Genomic DNA, 18311 nt, shown 5'->3' on the forward strand with positions numbered 1-18311 from the left:
AGTGTGCGCGCGAGCACCGCGAGGTTTCCCAGAGGGAAAAGGCGGTCCCGTCGGGCGGATTGCGAGTTGACTTTGAGAATAGACTTTGAGGGGCCCTGGCCGGGCAGCTCGGTTGGTCAGAGCGTCTTCCCCACACACCAGGGTTGAAGGTCAAGGCACATGCAGGAGCCAACCAATGCATGCGCAAATAGGTGGAACAACAAAGGCGATGTTTCTCCCTCTCCCTTTATCCCTCTGCAATCAACAGATAAAAAGTATATATCTGTAAAGGATATATATGCTTGAGAGGCAGCGAAAGGACCGCGCTCTGGCTGGTCGGCATCACTGTCAACAGGAGAGCCTTGCTCCTTCTGCACGTGCTGGCCCCTTTCCTGCTGCCCTCCCCAGTCTTTTTCTGACTGTCATGGCCTCCCGCGGCACCTCCTGGTACTCCTGTAGAAAACATCACGGTTGATATTTTACACCTGCTTGTGTAATAGCAAGTGCCTCCTGCGGGCCGGTGGACAGTCCACACTCACTGCATATTTAAATACAAATGAGATTATGTGTTCCTTTTTTTAGACAAGATGAATTTGAGGGCCCTAAAGAACTTATGAAGGGACGTGAGCTGTTGAATGTATGGGGTTCAGGGAAAAACAAACTTAGAGACGTGATTTCGGAATCATCAGTACTCAGGAATCGAAGAAGAAAAAAATGGATTTTAGCCCCAACCGGTTTGGCTCAGTGGATAGAGCGTCGGCCTTCGGACTGAAGGGTCCCAGGTTCTATTCCGGTCAAGGGCATGTACCTTGGTTGTGGGCACATCCCCAGTAAGGGGTGTGCAGGGGGCAGCTGATCGATGTTTCTCTCTCATCGATGTTTCTAACTATCCCTCTCCCTTCCTCTCGGTAAAAAAAAAAAAATCAATAAAAAATATAATTAAAAAATAGATTTTACTCATGTTGCAGTAGGAATAGCATGATTTTTGCAGTCAGAGCAAATTAACTGTGGGAATATGAGCAATTTAATAGCCTTCTTAGACATAGTTTTATTACCTGTAAAGCTGAGATAAGAACACCTTGTAATGTTTAACAGGAGTGCCCCAAGGGTGCAAGGAGAGAATGTATATGGGACTACTTTTCGAAATACCTAGGGCTGAACAAACATTAGATAACCTTATTGCTGAGTGTTAAACATGAATAAGCTGCCAGAAAGGAATATATATATATATTGAATTGCACAATTTTTAAAATATGCTTGTGTCCGGTAAGAATCTACTGTGTAATCTTAGACCAGGTACTTGCCTCTAAACCTCGGTTTCTGTGTGTGTAAAATGGGATTCGAAATATGTAGCAGCTTAAGGTCATTTGTTTGCTTGAAGTCTTTTCTCAAGTATTTTTCCCTGATGGGATATAAGAATGGTATATGATGGATTCTTTAATTCCTTCATATAGTTTGCTTTCACCCTGGCAGGTGAAGGGTCTTTTGTTGATTGTATAATTTATTTTGGTAATTTTTATGTGCTCTTCCAGGGCTTCTCAACCTTGGCACTATTGACATTTTGGACCAGATAAGTCTTTGTTGTGGGAAGTCCATTATTGTTATGGGATGTTTGGCAGCATCTCTGGCCTTTACCCACTAGAAGCCAGTAGCACTCACCCTTCTAGGGACAGCCAAAAATGTCTTTAGACATTGCCAAATATCTCCTAGAGTGTACCCCCACTCCTGTTTGAGAACTGTGCCTCTCTACTGTCCTTTAGCTTAGTGCTTCTCTAACTCTCTGTGGTAAAAGGCTTTCTACCTCCCCCCAACGTTTGTGGATTTTTTTGAAGAATACAATAAAAATGAATTACTAGGAAAATTATATGAAAGACAAAATGAAGACACACAAAATACAAACTCTAATATTTTATTAAGTTCAGCAGACATCCTTTCTATATAATAAAAGCCTAATATGGTAAGTGTCTGGTCACCCGTTCAACCAAAGCATAATATGCTAATGAGATGCTAAGGCTGCTCACTATGATGTGCACTGACCACCAGGGGGCAGACAGTCGACTGGTTGACCAGTTGCTATGACGTGCACTGACCACCAGGGGGGCAGGCACTCCGACCGGTAGATTACCTTGCTGCTGGGGTCCAGATGATTGTGACTGAGCAAGACGACGGATGGGAACCCTGGTCCCTCCCTGGCCCTAATCGTGCACCAGGCCAAGGGACCCCACGGGTGCACGAATCCGTGCACCAGGCCTCTACTATGTTGATATACCAAATTGCTTAGAAGTTTCTAAATGCTTATTTCCAATTCTTGTATTGCTATAGACCATGACACAATCTGTATGCTGCCACTGGTCTACAGACCATACTTTGAGCAGTAGTAATATAACTTAATAGGGTCCAGTATCAGTATGATGATGATGATGATTATTAGTTAATTTGTGGGGGTGGAGGGATCATGTTAGTGTTAACATGTTAGGTTTTCACTTCATCTTTAAGGTTCAGAAATTGTACCAGGCTATATTGAGTTGTGACTCTTTTGTCATCATTCCAATAAGAGTTTGGTAAGCCCTTTACTAGACTCAGTCTTTTTTAATTTAAGGGAAGTTTTTTCTACTTATTTATGGTCTCCTTATCTATTCCTTTTCTTCTGGAATTCCTGTTTGCATATATTTGTTGTAATTTGGATTTTTTGCATTTGGTCTTTCAAGACACTAAATGAGATCTCAACTGAGATCAATTTATCTCTTGAAATTTTTAGTTAGAAAAGCATGTCCTTTAGCTCTAAGGATTTGGAAATCCTTATTTTTAAAAATCAGAATTTCATCTCCTTTACATATTCTAAGTCACTGATTAGGTTGTACCACATGATTTCCCCTCGTTTGTTGGTGTGTTTCCTTGGCCTGGTTGCTATTTCCCCTTGCTGGTTGTGTTGGACTTAGATTTGTAGTTGTAACAGGACTTAGATTTGCAGTTGTAACAGGCAGGCTCCCTCTGTGCGTCTTCCAAGTAGAAACTTCCAGGCTATCAGAATCCTCGCACATTCTTTTGGAGGTCAGGATTGTTCTTTTCCTCTGGGGGTGGGTAGCTTTCCAACATCCTAGTTTGACTATTTTCCCTGATCCAAGACTAAGTTCATGGAGAGGAAACACCCCATCCCATATCCTGTGCTTTCTTTCTGCATGTAACCCTAGTGGGGCCACACAGAGGCCTGAGTTCCTGACTGCTCCTGGGACCCAGGTCTTCGGGTTAAGAAGTAAAAACTTGCAGTGGGCAGTGGAGAGGGGAATGGAGTTGGGATCAGGTGACTGTTCTCAGCATTCACTGAGTTCTGGTATGCTTTAAGTCCTGTACAATTAAGAGAATTAGAGGTATTTTACAATTAAATGTATATTAAAATATATTAACATTGTGGTGCCTTTTTTCCCCCCCAGTAACAGTCACCATGATTCTTCAGAGGCTCTTCAGGTTCTCTTCTGTCATCAGGTCTGCAGTCTCAGTCCATTTGAGGAGGAATATTGGAGTTACAGCAGTGGCATTTAATAAGGAACTTGATCCTTTACAGAAACTCTTCGTGGACAAGATTAGAGAATACAAAACTAAGCGACAGTAAGTGGGTGGATAATCGACCATTGTGTAAATATAAGTATTTAAAGTATGTAAGTTTTGAGGTGGTAATAAAATTACTTGATGTTTGAAAGTGTCTAAGACCTTTACTGAGCTGATCCCTTGCATAGAGGTTCATTATCTCTTGATTATTTTAAGTCCAGGAAGAGTTCCATTAAATCTTTTGTTATTTTGGATATATCCTTATATCTAAAGGATATATCATCATTCTACCTTAAAAGAAAAAGTGAAGCCCTAACCGGTTTTAGATAGAGCGTCAGCCTGCAGACTGAAGGGTTCCAGGTTCGATTCCGGTCAAGGGCATGTACCTTGGTTGCGGGCACATCCCCAATAGGAGGTGTGCAGGAGGCAGCTGATCGATGTTTCTCTCTCATTGATTTTTCTGTTTATAGCTTGAAAGAGTTCTCAAACCCATAGAAGGCCATTAATAGACATACCCAGGGTCTGCCTCAGGTTACAAACAATTGGTGTGAAGATTGGACAGATAAATGGAGGTGGGAAGAGGATATCTTTTAAGGAGCAAAGATAGTGTGAGCTAAGGCATGAAAACTGGAAAGCACATTTGGGAAGTTATATAATGCTATTTCCCAAGACTATAGAATATATAAAGAATGTAGAGAGCAGTAAAGGATAGAGTTGGGTTAGAATGAGGAATTATGGAAGGCCTTGATTATAGACTGGACAATTAAAATATTATATGAAAGCATATATGAGAAATATTTTTGAGTAGGATGGTGAGGTGGAACAATATTGCTATGTATTAGGATGACAATTTTGATCATTGGGTTAGAATGAGGAATTATGGAAAGCCTTGATTATAGACTGGACAATTACAATATTATATGAAAGCATATCCTATCTAATAATAGAGAAACATGGTAATTAACTGTAACTTCGCTACCCTTCCTATTGGCTAATCAGCAGGATATGCAAATTAACTGCCAACCAAGATGGCGGCCGGCAGCCAGGCAGCTGAAGCGAACATGAGGCTGAGACTGACTGGATCTTTTCAAAGCAGTTTCTAAAGCTTGTGGATCCCAGAGCTGGAAGACAGACATAAAGAATCTGGTTAAAAGCTCTTTCAAGAACTGCATTTTGGCCCAGTCAGTGTGGTTCAGTGGTTGAACATTGACCTATGAACCAGGAAGTCTCTGTTCGATTTCTAGTCGGGGCACATGCTGGGGTTGCAGGCTCAATCCCCATTGTGAGGCGTGCAGGAGGCAGCCAACCAATGATTCTCATCACTGATGTTTCTATCTCTCCCTCTTCCTTCCTCTCTGAAATCAATAAAAATATAGTTAAAAATAAAAAAAGAACTGCATGTGTATGTACTTCAGTAGCTGTTATTCACATGTGACTATTCAAATTCTAGTTAATTACAATTAAGTTTAAGTAAAAATTCAGTTTCTCAGTCACTTTAACCACATTTCTAGTGCTCAGTAGGCAGATGTGGCTACCATATTAGACAGCACAGATATAGAGCATGTCTGTCATCACAGAAAATTTTATTGCACATGCTGATCTAGAAAAAAATTGGGTCCATCACAATATCATTAATAAGTTCTTAAATTAGAGCTGTCTCTATAGTTTGTGAAAATTCTGTAAGATAAATATTACCCTGTGCCTATATCATAGATATGTGTGAAAATATTATTACCCTAGATGGAATTTTCACTTGTAAATATTTTGTTTATTGTGCATTGATAGATAGGCGGTAACATTATAACAAGCCAAAGAATTCGTGCAAAGGATTAAGTAAATCTAATTGGTCTGGTTGCTATATTTATTTCCCAAAGCAACTCTGGTATGTCATTTTATTGCTTTGCAAATAAAATACAAACTCCCAGGCTTAACATTTCAGGCTTCCTACGATCTGGATCCTGCTGGCTTTTTCATCTAAACTGCTTAATATTCCCTCAAAGCCAATGCTATACCTCCTCCATATCTCTGCTTTTTCGGTCTTAGAATGTCTCAAATTCTGACCCATTTTTTCTTAATCTGATGCAAATGCATGATTTGTCACAAATGCCAATTTTTTTTTTAAATCCTCACACAAGGATATATTTTTATTTGAGAGAGAGAGAGAGAAACTGATCAGTTGCCTCCTGTAAGTGCCCCAACTGGGGATGGAGCCCTCAACCTAGGTATGTGCCTAGGTTGGAATCAAACCAGGTGCTCTGGACTACGCCCCAACCAACTGAACCACTCAGCCAGGGCACACAAATGCCATTTTTTTAAATGAAGTTTTTTCTGATTAGCTCAGCAAAAGTGCCCTCTCAACTGAGTAGCTTTTTGTTAAACCATGTCTTTAAAGCATATCATATGACTCCCTTATGGCATAAATGTTTATAAACATATTATTTTTTTCTTCTAAATGGCAAAACCTCTGAGAATAGGGAATAATTTTGGTTTTGTAACCAGCACCTAAAATGGTTTTTACTTCCTCATTTACACACAGGTCATCTGGAGGACCTGTGGATGCTGGCCCAGAGTATCAGCAAGACATGGAGAAGGAGCTTTTTAAGCTTAAGCAGATGTATGGTAAAGCAGACATGAATACGTTCCCAGACTTCAAATTTGAAGGTAAATCTCTAATCAGATTCATCCTTGTGGGAGACCACTTTAAAAGGAAAATATGTATACCTATTTATATTTAGTTCTTTAGAGGATAAATGTCAATTACATGTAGATTTATTAGGGCAGTGATGTGTGCATGGGAAGCTCTGGGATAAACATTTGCATTGGTATCGGTCACAGGGGTGGGGAACCTTTTTTCTGCCAAAGGCCACTTGGATATTTATAACATTATTCTCGGGCCATACAAAATTATCAACTTACAAATTAGCCTGCTATATTTGGTCAAACACTTATTTAACTCACCCCTAGTGCCTGGGCAGGCCAGGCCAAATGATTTCAAGGGCCTTATACAGCCTGTAGGCTGGACGTTCCCCACCCCTCGTATAGGAGACCACAACATAGAGTTTAAAATAATGGGGATCTATATAAGGATCAACATAATTAAATATATACATATATGTATGTGTATGTGTGTGTAAATAAAAAAATAATGGGGATCTGAAATCAAACTCCAAGATCTTGAATCCTCTGACAATATCACTTATGAACTGTGTAGTCTTAGATAGTTAACTGATACCTGTTTCCCATCTGACATTTGGAGAGAATTATATCTTCCTCATGTGGTGGTTTTAGTTAAATGATATATGTAGAGTCAATTAATAGCCTGGCTCATGATAGTGCTGAATAAATCTTCAGCAATTGTTATATTTCCATGTAGATGTTTAGAAACAGTAGATATTTACTAAAAAAACAAATCAGAAGATTGATGAGTTAAATATTGAAGCCTTCTCAATAAGGCATTTTATTGCACTAGGTTAAGCTTTAACGTTTTTTTCCTCCTCTTAGATCCCAAATTTGAAGTTGTGGAAAAACCCCAGTCCTGAAGAAATGTAAAATTTATCTGGTCATGTGTCTTAGATCAGTTGTATTACTGATCAGAAGTATCAGAAGAAACATACATTTCAACAACTGTCAAATGTTCTTTCATTCTGATTCCAAATAAATTATGTGGTGATTTTGAGTGTATGCTTGAGTGTACTGAATTCTATGTTTTAGCATTACTTTTCAATCGTCCCGTCTGGTTATAAGGAAGCATGTGGAGAACTTGGATAAATTGGGTACAGCTTGCCCATAACCTGCCAGACTCGTCTCCTGTGCTGGGTATCCTTTTCATTCTGGAGACCTACAGCCTGAGGGGAGCGACCGACCTCAGGAATGTTTGCTGCAGAGGGATGCTCCACCACGACTTGAAGAAACAGTTTCTAAATCCTTTATCATGGCTCTTTCAAGAAACTCGGTATAATTTTGATTATGTGGGGGAATATCCATTGTGTTTTAACTTATGTCTTCTCAAATATTAAATGCTTTTATCCCAGTAACCCAGGTCCCTCCTCTTCCCTTACAGCTTATGGTCACAGTCTATTACAGATAGAGGAGGGAGAGCTGGGGGCCAGTGGAGAGGGTTCTACAAAGGACATTCCCTTTAAAGATCAGGCTGTATGGTGGTGTTTTGCCCAAGTGATGGAGGATCCAGCAGATATGTGCTGGATAAGTGACATAGCAGGCACGTCAGAATTTCAGTAACTACAGATAGCTCTCACACTGTAAAAAAAGAAAGAAAAACACCTGTGCCTTTTTATATCTGACAATCTCTGACTTGTGTCAATAAATACAGTCTTCTGTGATCCCACTTCTGGAAATATATCCTAAGAGACCTGAAACGCCAATCAGTATGCACCTCTGTGTTCATAGGGGTGCAATTTACAATAGCTAAGATCTGGAAACAACCCAAGTGCCCATCAGTAGATGAGTGGATTAGAAGCTATGGTACATTTACACCATGGAATACTATGCAGCAGTAAAAAGAAAGAGAGAGATCTTACCCTTTCAGATAGCGAGATAGCATGGAGGACCCTGGAGAGTATTATCCTAAGCCAGTGATGGCGAACCTTTTGAGCTCGGCATGTCAGCATTTTGAAAAAAGCTTAACTCTGGTGCCGCGTCACATATAGAAATTTTTTGATATTTGCAACCATAGTAAAACAAAGATTTATATTTTTGATATTTATTTTATATATTTAAATGCCATTTAACAGAAAAATCAACCAAAACAATGAGTTCACATGTCACCTCTGACACGCGTGTCATAGGTTCGCCATCATTGTCCTAAGTGAAATAAGCCAGATAGACAAGTATCACGTGATCTCACTCATGTGGGATCAAATGAACAAAATAGATGAGGTGACATGGCCATATATGTTTCTGTCCAATTCATAGAAGTAAATGTAAAAACAGAAAATATAAGCATACTTTAACTGCCTTGTACATAAGTGTTAGAAAATTTTTTTCAGAGAAAACTCCAGAAATGTTCTTTTTGAAATAAACCTATTCTTGTGAAATTCTGATATTAGTTATTTTTTAAAAAGCATAATTCATATAAGCTAATGAACAAAATAGATCCAGAGACATAGAAACATGGAACAGACTGTTGAGTCTCAGAGGGAAGACAGTGGAGGGGAGGAGGGTGGGTGGGAAGAGATCAACCAAAGAACTTGTATGCGTAACCCATGGAAACACAATAGGGTGGTGAAGGCCTGAGGCAGGGAGCGGAGCAGGCTAGAAGAGGTCAAGGGGCGGGGAAGAGGAACATATGTAATACTTTCCACAAGATTTCTAAAAAATAAGTATGGGTCTTAACAAGCCTTTAAAGGTTTTATTTTAAAATGTGAAGTCAGAGCCCTAGCAGGTTTGGCTCAGTGGATAAAGCATTGGCCTGCAAACAGAAGGGTCCCAGGTTCGGTTTTGGTCAAGGGCACTTAACCTTGGTTGAAGGCTCCATCCCATCCCTGGTCAGGGCCTGTGCAGGAGGCAACCAATTGATGTTGTTATGTCCAGATTTCAAGATCCCCAATAGACCACCAGGGAGCCAGCCGAGTCCGATGCAAAAGCAAAGAGTCTTTATTCGAGCTAGCTCGGCTCCCTGACCACACTCACCGACGCAACCGCAAGCAGCAGAGAGAGAGAACTCTGTGTGGAGAGGGGTTTTATAGGGGGGTTGGAGTAAGGGGAGGAGAAAGGACTGTGGGCCCTGCCGATTGGCCAGGCGCAAGTCGGTGTCTTGTTACACAGGATGTGGTCATATCTATGGCGCACACTTCCCTTGATTGTCATTGGTTAGTTTAAAGAAGTCCTGGGTGTGGCTAGCAGAGGCTTGGGCTTCTGGGAAGAAGCTCCTTGCCGAGCACATGGCTACCCAAAAATGGAGGCTCCAGGGTAAGATGGAGGGCGTAGCCCTCACCCTTTCAGATGTGTCTCTCATATCAGTGTTTCTCTTGGTCTCCCCCTCCCTTTCACTCTCTAGAAATCAATTTAAAAAATCCTCAGATCATATTTTTTTTAAAAAAAAAGTGAAGTAAAAGAAACAGCCTTTATGAGTTTAGTTTACTTAAGATAAATAGATTTTTATTATGCCATGTCATCCTGAGCACTATGTTTTTCAAAAGGTCCACAAATAAGTCCTGACCTGGTTGCTCAGTGGTTAGAGTATCAACCTGCACACCAAAAGGTCGAGTGTTCAATTCCCTGTCAAGAGCACATTCCTGGGTTGCAGGTTCAATCCCCAGCACTGGCCAGGTCACATGCAGGATGCAACCAATCCATGTGTATGTCTCTCACTTTCTCTCCCTTCCTCCCTCCCTCCCTTCCACTCTTAAAAAAAAAAAAAATGAATGGAAAAAAGATCTATAAATATTTCCTAGTGGTATAGGTAGGAAGAAAGGATCCAGTTTTCAAATGAAGCTAAGCAATGACAGTTAAGGTGAACTACTTTTATTTGAATAATTGTAGGCATTGAAACAAATTGGATGTTTAATTACCGCACTATGTAAAGGTAACCCAGGAAGTCTAGTGCTCAAATTCTTTCTCCAGCCTCCCCTGAAAAAGTTCCTCTGCGCCCACCTGGGCCACCAAGCAGCCTGGGGTCAACAGTGCCAGTCGCAGTAGAGAAGGGCTGACCCTTTCGGCACAAACTTCCTCTCCTCTCCTTTTCCTCTCCTTCCCTCACTCAGTTTAGTTGCGTTTTACCTTTTATAATCTCACATGTGTTTTTTCAGACACATCTTTTTATCTGTCTTGCAACTATTTGGAGTTTGCTTAAACATTCCAATCTCTTCATTCATTATGTCAGCTGAAGCATTCTACCTGTGAACGACTGCAAGAATACTGCCGTAAGCTCCGTATTCCCATGCCCTACATCATAGGACTCGGCATTTATAGCTAAATTTTGCCCAGGAAAGTGCTCTTTCTTCCAGCTGAATGTTATAGTAGTGCTTTGAGTCATGGCTGTTATCCATGGTCTTGTTATAGGATAGTAAGCTAGAAAATTTGAGGACCAGTGGATTAGGGAAAATAAGACAGTTAAACTGCAGTATGCAGCTACCTAGTAAGTCCTTAAGCCAAGGACACTTAAGAGTAAGCAGTTTGCATTTCTCCCCAACTAGAGGGTTAATAGCTTAAATCACCCTACTCAGGAAGACAGATAATGGAAATCCAATTAGTGCCATTTGCCAACCACACCCAAGGATAAATTAAGAGAATAAATCTCATTTTGGTACATCTGCAAAGGTTGATAACTTTAAGCCCAGATTTCAGGATCCCCAAAAGACCACCAGGGAGCGCCAAGTCCGATGCAAAAGCAGAGAGTCTTTATTCAAGCTAGCTTGAGCTCCCCGTCAGCCACACTCGCCGACACAACGGCAAGCGGCAGAGAGAGAGCTAGCCCTGTGGGAAGAGGGGTTTTATAGGGGGGTTGGAGTAAGGGGAGGAGAGAGGACTGTGGGCCCTGCCGATTGGCCAGGTGCAAGTCGGGGTCTTGTTACACAGGATGTGGTTGTGTCTATGGCGCGCACTTCCCTTGATTATCATTGGTTAGTTTAAAGAAATCCTAGGTGTGGCTAGCAGAGGCTTGGGCTTCGCCTAATGGCTGCCAAATATGGAGGATCCGGGGTAAGATGGAGGGCATAGCCCTCGCCCTCTCAATGAATACTCTATTGATCCTCCCTGAAGACCTACCCTAAATGCTCAGCCTTTAAATCCCCTGAAAATGAAAGTCCCAGCACACGCTCCCTCCAGGGAGCACCCGTGTCATTTCCTTTCCCTCTCCTTCCCCCACAGGCACATACCTCCTAGACTCCAAGGGGCCCCAGGAGACTTGCAACCACGGGAGCAACAGGTAGCAGCAGCTCATCCTGGGCTCACCCCCTGAACCTGTCTCCAAGCCCCCCTTTTCTCTGGCTCCTTAGTGAACCAAAGCAGCCCAGCCTAGGCTCTCCCGTTGCTTCTTCTATGCCAGTGATGGCGAACCTATGACACGCATGTCAGAGGTGACACGCGAACTCATTTTTTGGGTTGATTTTTCTTTGTTAAATGGCATTTAAATATATAAAATAAATATCGAAAATACAATCTTTGTTTTACTATGGTTGCAAATATCAAAAAATTTCTATATGTGACACGGCACCAGAGTTAAGTTAGGGTTTTTCAAAATGCTGACACGCCGAGCTCAAAAGGTTCGCCATCACTGTTCTATGCCCTTCCTTGTTTCAGCGTCCTACGTGTGCTTTTGCTGCAGTCAATAACTTCTTGCTTGCTTTTCTACACTGTCTCTTGATTGAAATCTTTCCTTCAAGAAGACAAGAATCGAGGTCTTGTCATCTTACCAGGAACAGGTCACCAGGGCCAAGAGCCCCAGCCATGGGAAAAACTACAAGCCCTTTCCTTAAGTATTAACCCCTGGAGATGACATCTAGGCTTCAGCTGTGTTTCAGCTCCAGGCCCAAAAGAGCAGCAAAACCAGACTGAGGGATGCCATGGCTGATATCAGGACCAGCCTCATTGACTAATGACTCCCTGCTCTGACTCTGGATCCTGAAAGGACACACCTGGAAAGCTGATGAATATTCTGTTGAGATCCTCCGGAGACCTCAGGTAAAAGCCCTCAGGATGTTGCAGAAGACCAAAGAAATACCAAGCACACTTCCTAAAGAAAGGGAGGGACCCCGTTTATTAACTGTAGTGGACTCCGGGAATGATTTCCAAATCAGAGTGAAGTAACATGCAGAGGGCTTCACTTTTTATAACCTTCTGGGGTCTTTGTCTTGCAGATATGGTTCTGCCCCCTTCTGTGGGCTACAGGAAGGCCCCCAGGTGTTGGGGGCCCCCAGGCCATATCCGATGATCTTCCTGGGGCCAGCGATAATGACCTCTCCCCCTGCCTCAGGGCAGTGCATTGTTCATAGTTTTTATGGCCTGACAAGCCTTGCAAGACCAGTTTCCTCCTCAATGATGGAGGACCCAGTGCTACTTTATGGAGCAAGCAGCGGCCTTTCCCAACCTCCTTCCCCCAGGTGCCTCCTAAGCTCCAAGGGCCCTTCTTTTGCTGTACCTTGTTTCCTGAGCCCATTTCTTCCACAGCTCACTTCTTCTTATACCTCTGTGACTGTCTAAATAAACTCTCTTATAGTTTGTCTTGGATCTGAATTCTTTCTAAGCCAGAACTTAAGTACCGAGGTTGCTGAACCGAGGTCTAACACCTGGTGCCATTTTGCCACCAATAAAATGTCCTTAGTTCCGTTTGATTCGTGCATAAGGCAACCAAAGAGGAGTAGTGGAACAGATGGATAGTGACAATTTGCCAAGATGTGTATGTGTGGGGGTGGGCCTTGAATTTCAAGCTAAGGAGTTTAGACTTTAGAACTCAGACTATGTAAAGAACAAGAGTGAAAGGTTTTTAGCAAGGGGAGGGAGAAGGGAGTTGACATTGGTTAGTAGAGTAATTGGGCAGTAACTGACAGGGTGGGGGAAGGGAGAGACTAGAGCGCAAAGGAGCCTTTAGAATAGCAGAGATTGAAATTGTGATTAAGAAAGAGGGTATTTGAAGGAAGAAGTTCCTAGAAGACAAAAGATGAGATAGTAACAAAAGCCTGAGATAAAAGGATTAAAGTTGTGACAATTATCAAATGAGTCAGTAAATGGTGGAGTCTGAATAAATGAGAGGTTAAAAACTGGAGATTGAGCCCTGACTGGTTTGGCTCAGTGGATAGAGCTTCGGCCTGTGGACTGAAGGGTCCCAGGTTCGATTCCAGTCAAAGGCATGTACCTTGGTTGCGGGCACATCCCCAGTAGGGGGTGTGCAGGAGGCAGCTGATCGATGTTTCTTTCTCATCGAACTCTCTATCCCTCTTCCTTCCTCTCTGTAAAAAATCAATAAAATATATTTAGAAAAACAAAAAAGACCCTGGAGATTGAGAAAAAGGGTAGTAGTGATGGTGACAGAATTTAAATGCATTCATCATGGTTGGCTTCAATAGTTTAGGAAAGATGAGAGAGTTGGGCATCTGTGGTGAGAGGTAAGTGGATGAGAATGAATGGTCCACCAAGGCATTTAGACTGGGTAGCAGAGAAAGGAGAGACAGAAAAATGTTTTAGGCTGTGAGACTAGGGAGGGGTGGAGGGGCCAGAGATTCCTGAGGATGCAGGGGAAGTAAGGTATAAGAGAAGAACTTGAAAATTGAATAGAAAGAATGTTGGGGGCAGAGAAAAGACAGCACGTAGCCCCCGATTCCTTACTTAGCTCTATGAAGTTGGCAGTCACTGACCCTCATCCGTAAAACAGGACATCACTCACTTTATAATATTGAGATGAATGAGGTTTTATATCCCCTCTCTTCCATCCTCCCCCACCTCTGACATATATGAAATGTTCACTAAATAGTTGTGGCTTTTTATTTTCAGAGCTTTATTCCCTTTTCAGTGTTTGAGAGGTTGGCGGGCATCCACACTGAGAGATGATGAGATTCTAATCTCAGGCAGCTAAAGAGCTAGCCTTGTAGCGGCAGATGATAAGAGGGTGTAGTTTCCTGGGTTTCACTGAACAATAGGTGGATGACTTACCCTGCACTGTTAAATGGGCTAAAAAGTTGATCAAGTTCATCTATTTTTATAATGTAGACTTTTGTAAAATAAAACCACCTGTGAGATGAAGGAAGTTTTTGCAAAGCTGTACTGACAACCAACCAATTTTTCCAGATATAGTTAGATTAAACCCCCAACTAAAAATAAAACTCGTTACAAGAGCAACAATAATAATGAAAACAAAACAAAACTTGCTATTAAAGATTCTAAAGCCCTATTACTTATATAACACAATTTTACTGCAGGACCCGCTGTTTTTGTAAATAAAGTTTTATTGGAATACAAACAGGGCCATTTGTTTATTATTGTCTAAGGCTGCTTTCATGGGACAAGGGCAGAGTCAAATAGTTATAACAGGAACCATATGGCCTATGGTGTGTAGCCCTTAAAATACCTATCTGGCACTTTCCGGACAATGTTTGAAGGGGATTGATGAGAAGCATTGAATGCCATAAACGGAGGGGGGAGTGGGGAGTAGTCTAACTACAGGTGTCTTCCCAGTGACCTGGTGTCCAGGCACATGCAAGACACTCAGTGAGCGCTTAAGTTATTTGTCCAGTGAATCCTGAGAATTTGCTTTGCTTATTGGGCAAAAATAATGTATGCCTTTATTTTTTATTTTCTACGATTTTTAGAGAGAGAGAGAGAGAGGGAAACATGAATGTGAAAGTGAAACATTAATCAGCTGCCTCTTGAAGGCTGTAACCCAGGCATGTGCCCCAACTGGGGAAATGAACAGGCAACCTCTCCATGCAAGGGACAACACCCAGCCAACTGAGCCAGCCAGGGTGAGAATGGACTCATTTAAAAGCAGCTTAACCATGTTCAAAGTTGTCAAAAGTAGTGAGGGACCTTTGCACCCAGATTTGCCCAGAACTGGAAATAGCCTGGCCATATTTTGTTTTTAATAGGAATTAATAAAATCAATTATTAAATTAAATCAAAACAAATTATAATTATGCTTTTAACATAGTCGAACTGCTCTTATTATTAAACTAGAGGCGCGGTGCATGAATTCGTGCACCAGTGGGGTCCTTCGGCCTGGCCTGCGGGATCGGGCCAAAACCAGCTCTCTGACATCCCCCGAGAGGTCCCAGATTGCAAGAGGGCACAGGCCAGGCGGAGAGACCCCACCAGTGCACAATCAGGGCCAGGGAAGGAAGCAGGAGGTTGGCTGGGGAGGGACCGCAAGAGGGCTCCAGGGCATGTCTGGCTCAGTCCTGATCATCCAGACCCCAGCAGTAAGCTAACCTACTGGCCAGAGCGTCTGACCCTGGTGGTCAGTGCACTTCATAGCGACTGGTTGACTGTCTGCCCCCTGGTGGTCAGTGCATGTCATAGCAAGTGGTTGAGTGGCCTTAGCATATCATTAGCATATTATGCTTTGATTGGTTGAACGGATGACTGGACACTTAGCATATTAGGCTTTTATTATATAGGATGGATCATTGACCTTTTCACTTTGTGACACTAGCTGGAAGTCTTTGTGATTAATCAGTTGAGAAACCAGATGATTAGACCCATTTTCACTTCAGCCACCATTCTCCTGTGCCCTGGATGTAGCAAGGGGATGGGTACAAGCTCAGGGAGCCACAGTGAACTCCTTCAACTCATTTTACTTGTCACATAACTGCTTTTCCCCTCCGTAGCCACAGCTTTGTGATTAGTAAGATTTGCAATCCACAGACCATAAGACCAAAGGACTTGGCCTAGCTCAAATTTCCCTGCCTGATTTTTAGAGACAGATGTGAAGTCACCATCCCACAAGAAATGCACCCACAGGGTTCTGTTTGCAGGCTCCAGGTCACTGGCCTCTTTAAAGGGGCCTTAGGGGAAGGAAGTAGCAACAAACAGGTCTGGGTGAATAACACACTCGGGTTGTGTTTGGCTCTCTTGAGTCAGCTCTGGTCAGGAGGTATTTTTCTTTATGTTGCTTTTAGTTCTTAGAAATGAAAGTAAACATAGAGTACAAATCCTTGGGTATAAGAGCCACTCCCACTACCTCTCTTCTGTGGATAAATGAGCAGCAGAATAAGGATTATATGTATGAGGGAAAGAGGATTCTGGTGGAAATGAGACCAGAGTTCCCTTTGCATCTGCCACAGTATTTATGAACCCTCTAAATATGTACAGGGAGTGCATGCAGTTTATACTTGCATGCTCTGATGATTAATTTCACAATAATATCTTCATTAAAAAAAATTTTTTTTTCTTTTCACTGTTTCGATTGGACATTTTCTCTTTTTTAAATATATATTTATTGATTTTAGAGAGAAAGGTAGAGGAATAGAGAGATAGAAACATCAATGATGAGAATCATTGATTGGCTGCCTCCTGCACACCACCTACTGGGGATTGAGCCTGCAACCCAGGCATGTGCCCTTGATTGGAATCGAACCCGGGACCCTTCAGTCCACAGGAGAATCATTGATTGGCTGCCTCCTGCACACCACCTACTGGGGATTGAGCCTGCAACCCAGGCATGTGCCCTTGATTGGAATCGAACCCGGGACCCTTCAGTCTACAGGCCAAGGCTGTATCCACTGAGCCAAACCGATTAGGGCTCGATTGGACATTTTCTGCTACCTTATCTTTTAAATCACTGATTCAATCCTCTGCTTTATCTAACTTATTGTTGATTCCCTCTAATGCAGTGGTTCTCAACCTTCCTAATGCTGCGACCCTTTAATTATTCTTCATTTCTGACTTGTTCTCTATCTTTATTTTTATGTTTCTTATCCCTTTGTTAAAGTTCTCACTGAGATCATTGAGCATCCTTATAAGCAGTGTTTTGAACTCTGCATCTGGTAGATTGCTTGTCTCAATATTTGTTTAGTTCTTTTTCTGGAGTTTTCTTCTCTCCTTTTATTTGGGACATGATTCTTTGTCTCTTCATTTTGGCTGCCTCCTTGTGTTTATTTCTATGTATTAGGTAGAACTGCTAGTTTCCCAGTCTTGATAGAGTGGCCTTATGTAATAGGTTTTCTATGTTCCTGTGGGGCCCAGTGGTGCAGTCTCCCTAGTCACCTGAACCAGGTGCTCCAGGTATGTCCCTTGTGTGGGATATATGTGCCTCCTGTCATAGTTGAGGGATTGCTGTTGGCATGTCAATGGGAGGGGCTGACCCTCAGGATGATTGGTTGTGAGAACTGGCTACAGTGGAGGAGCTGTTGTGCAGGGACTGGCTACAGAGCAGGATTTGCTGTAGTGGAGCTCTAGTACCCGCCAAGTCTGCCTTTTGAACGTATTGTTTGCAGAGGTGGTTGAGTGGTACTAGTGTGGTCTAAAGCTGGCCATCAGGTATATTGGTTCAGGGGAGGTACAGGCCAAGGTCAGAAACTGCCTGTGCCCTGCTCAGGGTTCCTTGGTGTGAGCTACAAAGTGATCTGTAGAGGATCGCCACTTGTGCTGGGCTTGCAGATGCCGGGAGAGAACCGAGACTGCCTACCTCTAGTGCCAGGCTTGGGCTGCTTAGCGAGAGGTACAGGGCACCTCACCAAGGCCAGATGCTGCTAGTTTGGGGTTTGTGAACCTTTGAGTGATTTTAGGAAAGTTTGCAGTATGAACCAAGACAGGCTGTTTGTATGGAAAAGCCACTGGAATTGGCTTGAGTGGGCCCCAAAGTTAGGCGGCCTTGGTGAGCAGTGTTAGCCAGGTTGATGGAGACTCGGATATGGCGCCTGCCTGCCGGCTCTGTGCAGGGGAGGGCTACGCAAAGGAACAACGGCCTCTGCCAGCACTTCTGTCTGGAGAAAGCTGCCGGTCTAGCTGTCCCTGATGCCAGACTCCTCATTTCTTCCTGTAGGTCCTTTTGTGCTGCTGTCTGTGTTGAGCTCAGAGCCAGTGAGTCCCAGTGAGTCTGTGTGTGGGCTTTTAAGAATGCCTGGGACTCCAGCATCCCTCTGTCCCACTCAGCCACAATTCCCTCTGGCTTTCACAGCCAGGAGTTATGGCAGTGGTTCTCAACCTTCTGGCCCTTTAAATACAGTTCCTCATGTTGTGACCCAACCATAAAATTATTTTCGTTGCTACTTCATAACTGTCATGTTGCTACTGTTATGAATCGTAATGTAAATATCTGATATGCAGGATGGTCTTAGGCGCCCCCTGTGAAAGGGTCGTTCGACCGCCAAAGGGGTCGCGACCCACAGGTTGAGAAC

General features: G+C 42.8%; 1 protein-coding gene across 2 annotated transcripts in view; it reads left to right on the plus strand.

Annotated features, from left to right (window-relative positions):
- The window catches only part of ATP5J (ATP synthase, H+ transporting, mitochondrial Fo complex, subunit F6), an 8010-nt gene extending 804 nt beyond the window's left edge, over nt 1–7206 (plus strand). For both annotated transcript variants that reach the window (XM_005861207.2, XM_005861206.2), the window contains exons 2-4: nt 3411–3585; nt 6062–6186; nt 7027–7206. In XM_005861207.2, coding sequence (XP_005861269.1) covers nt 3422–3585; nt 6062–6186; nt 7027–7064 — 327 coding nt within the window. In that variant the 5' untranslated portion in view covers nt 3411–3421 and the 3' untranslated portion in view covers nt 7065–7206. The remainder of the gene's footprint in view (nt 1–3410; nt 3586–6061; nt 6187–7026) is intronic.
- Nucleotides 7207–18311: the final 11105 nt, after the last annotated feature.

This window comes from Myotis brandtii, unplaced genomic scaffold (genome assembly GCF_000412655.1).
Source record: "Myotis brandtii unplaced genomic scaffold, ASM41265v1 scaffold146, whole genome shotgun sequence".
Taxonomy (NCBI): domain Eukaryota; kingdom Metazoa; phylum Chordata; class Mammalia; order Chiroptera; family Vespertilionidae; genus Myotis; species Myotis brandtii.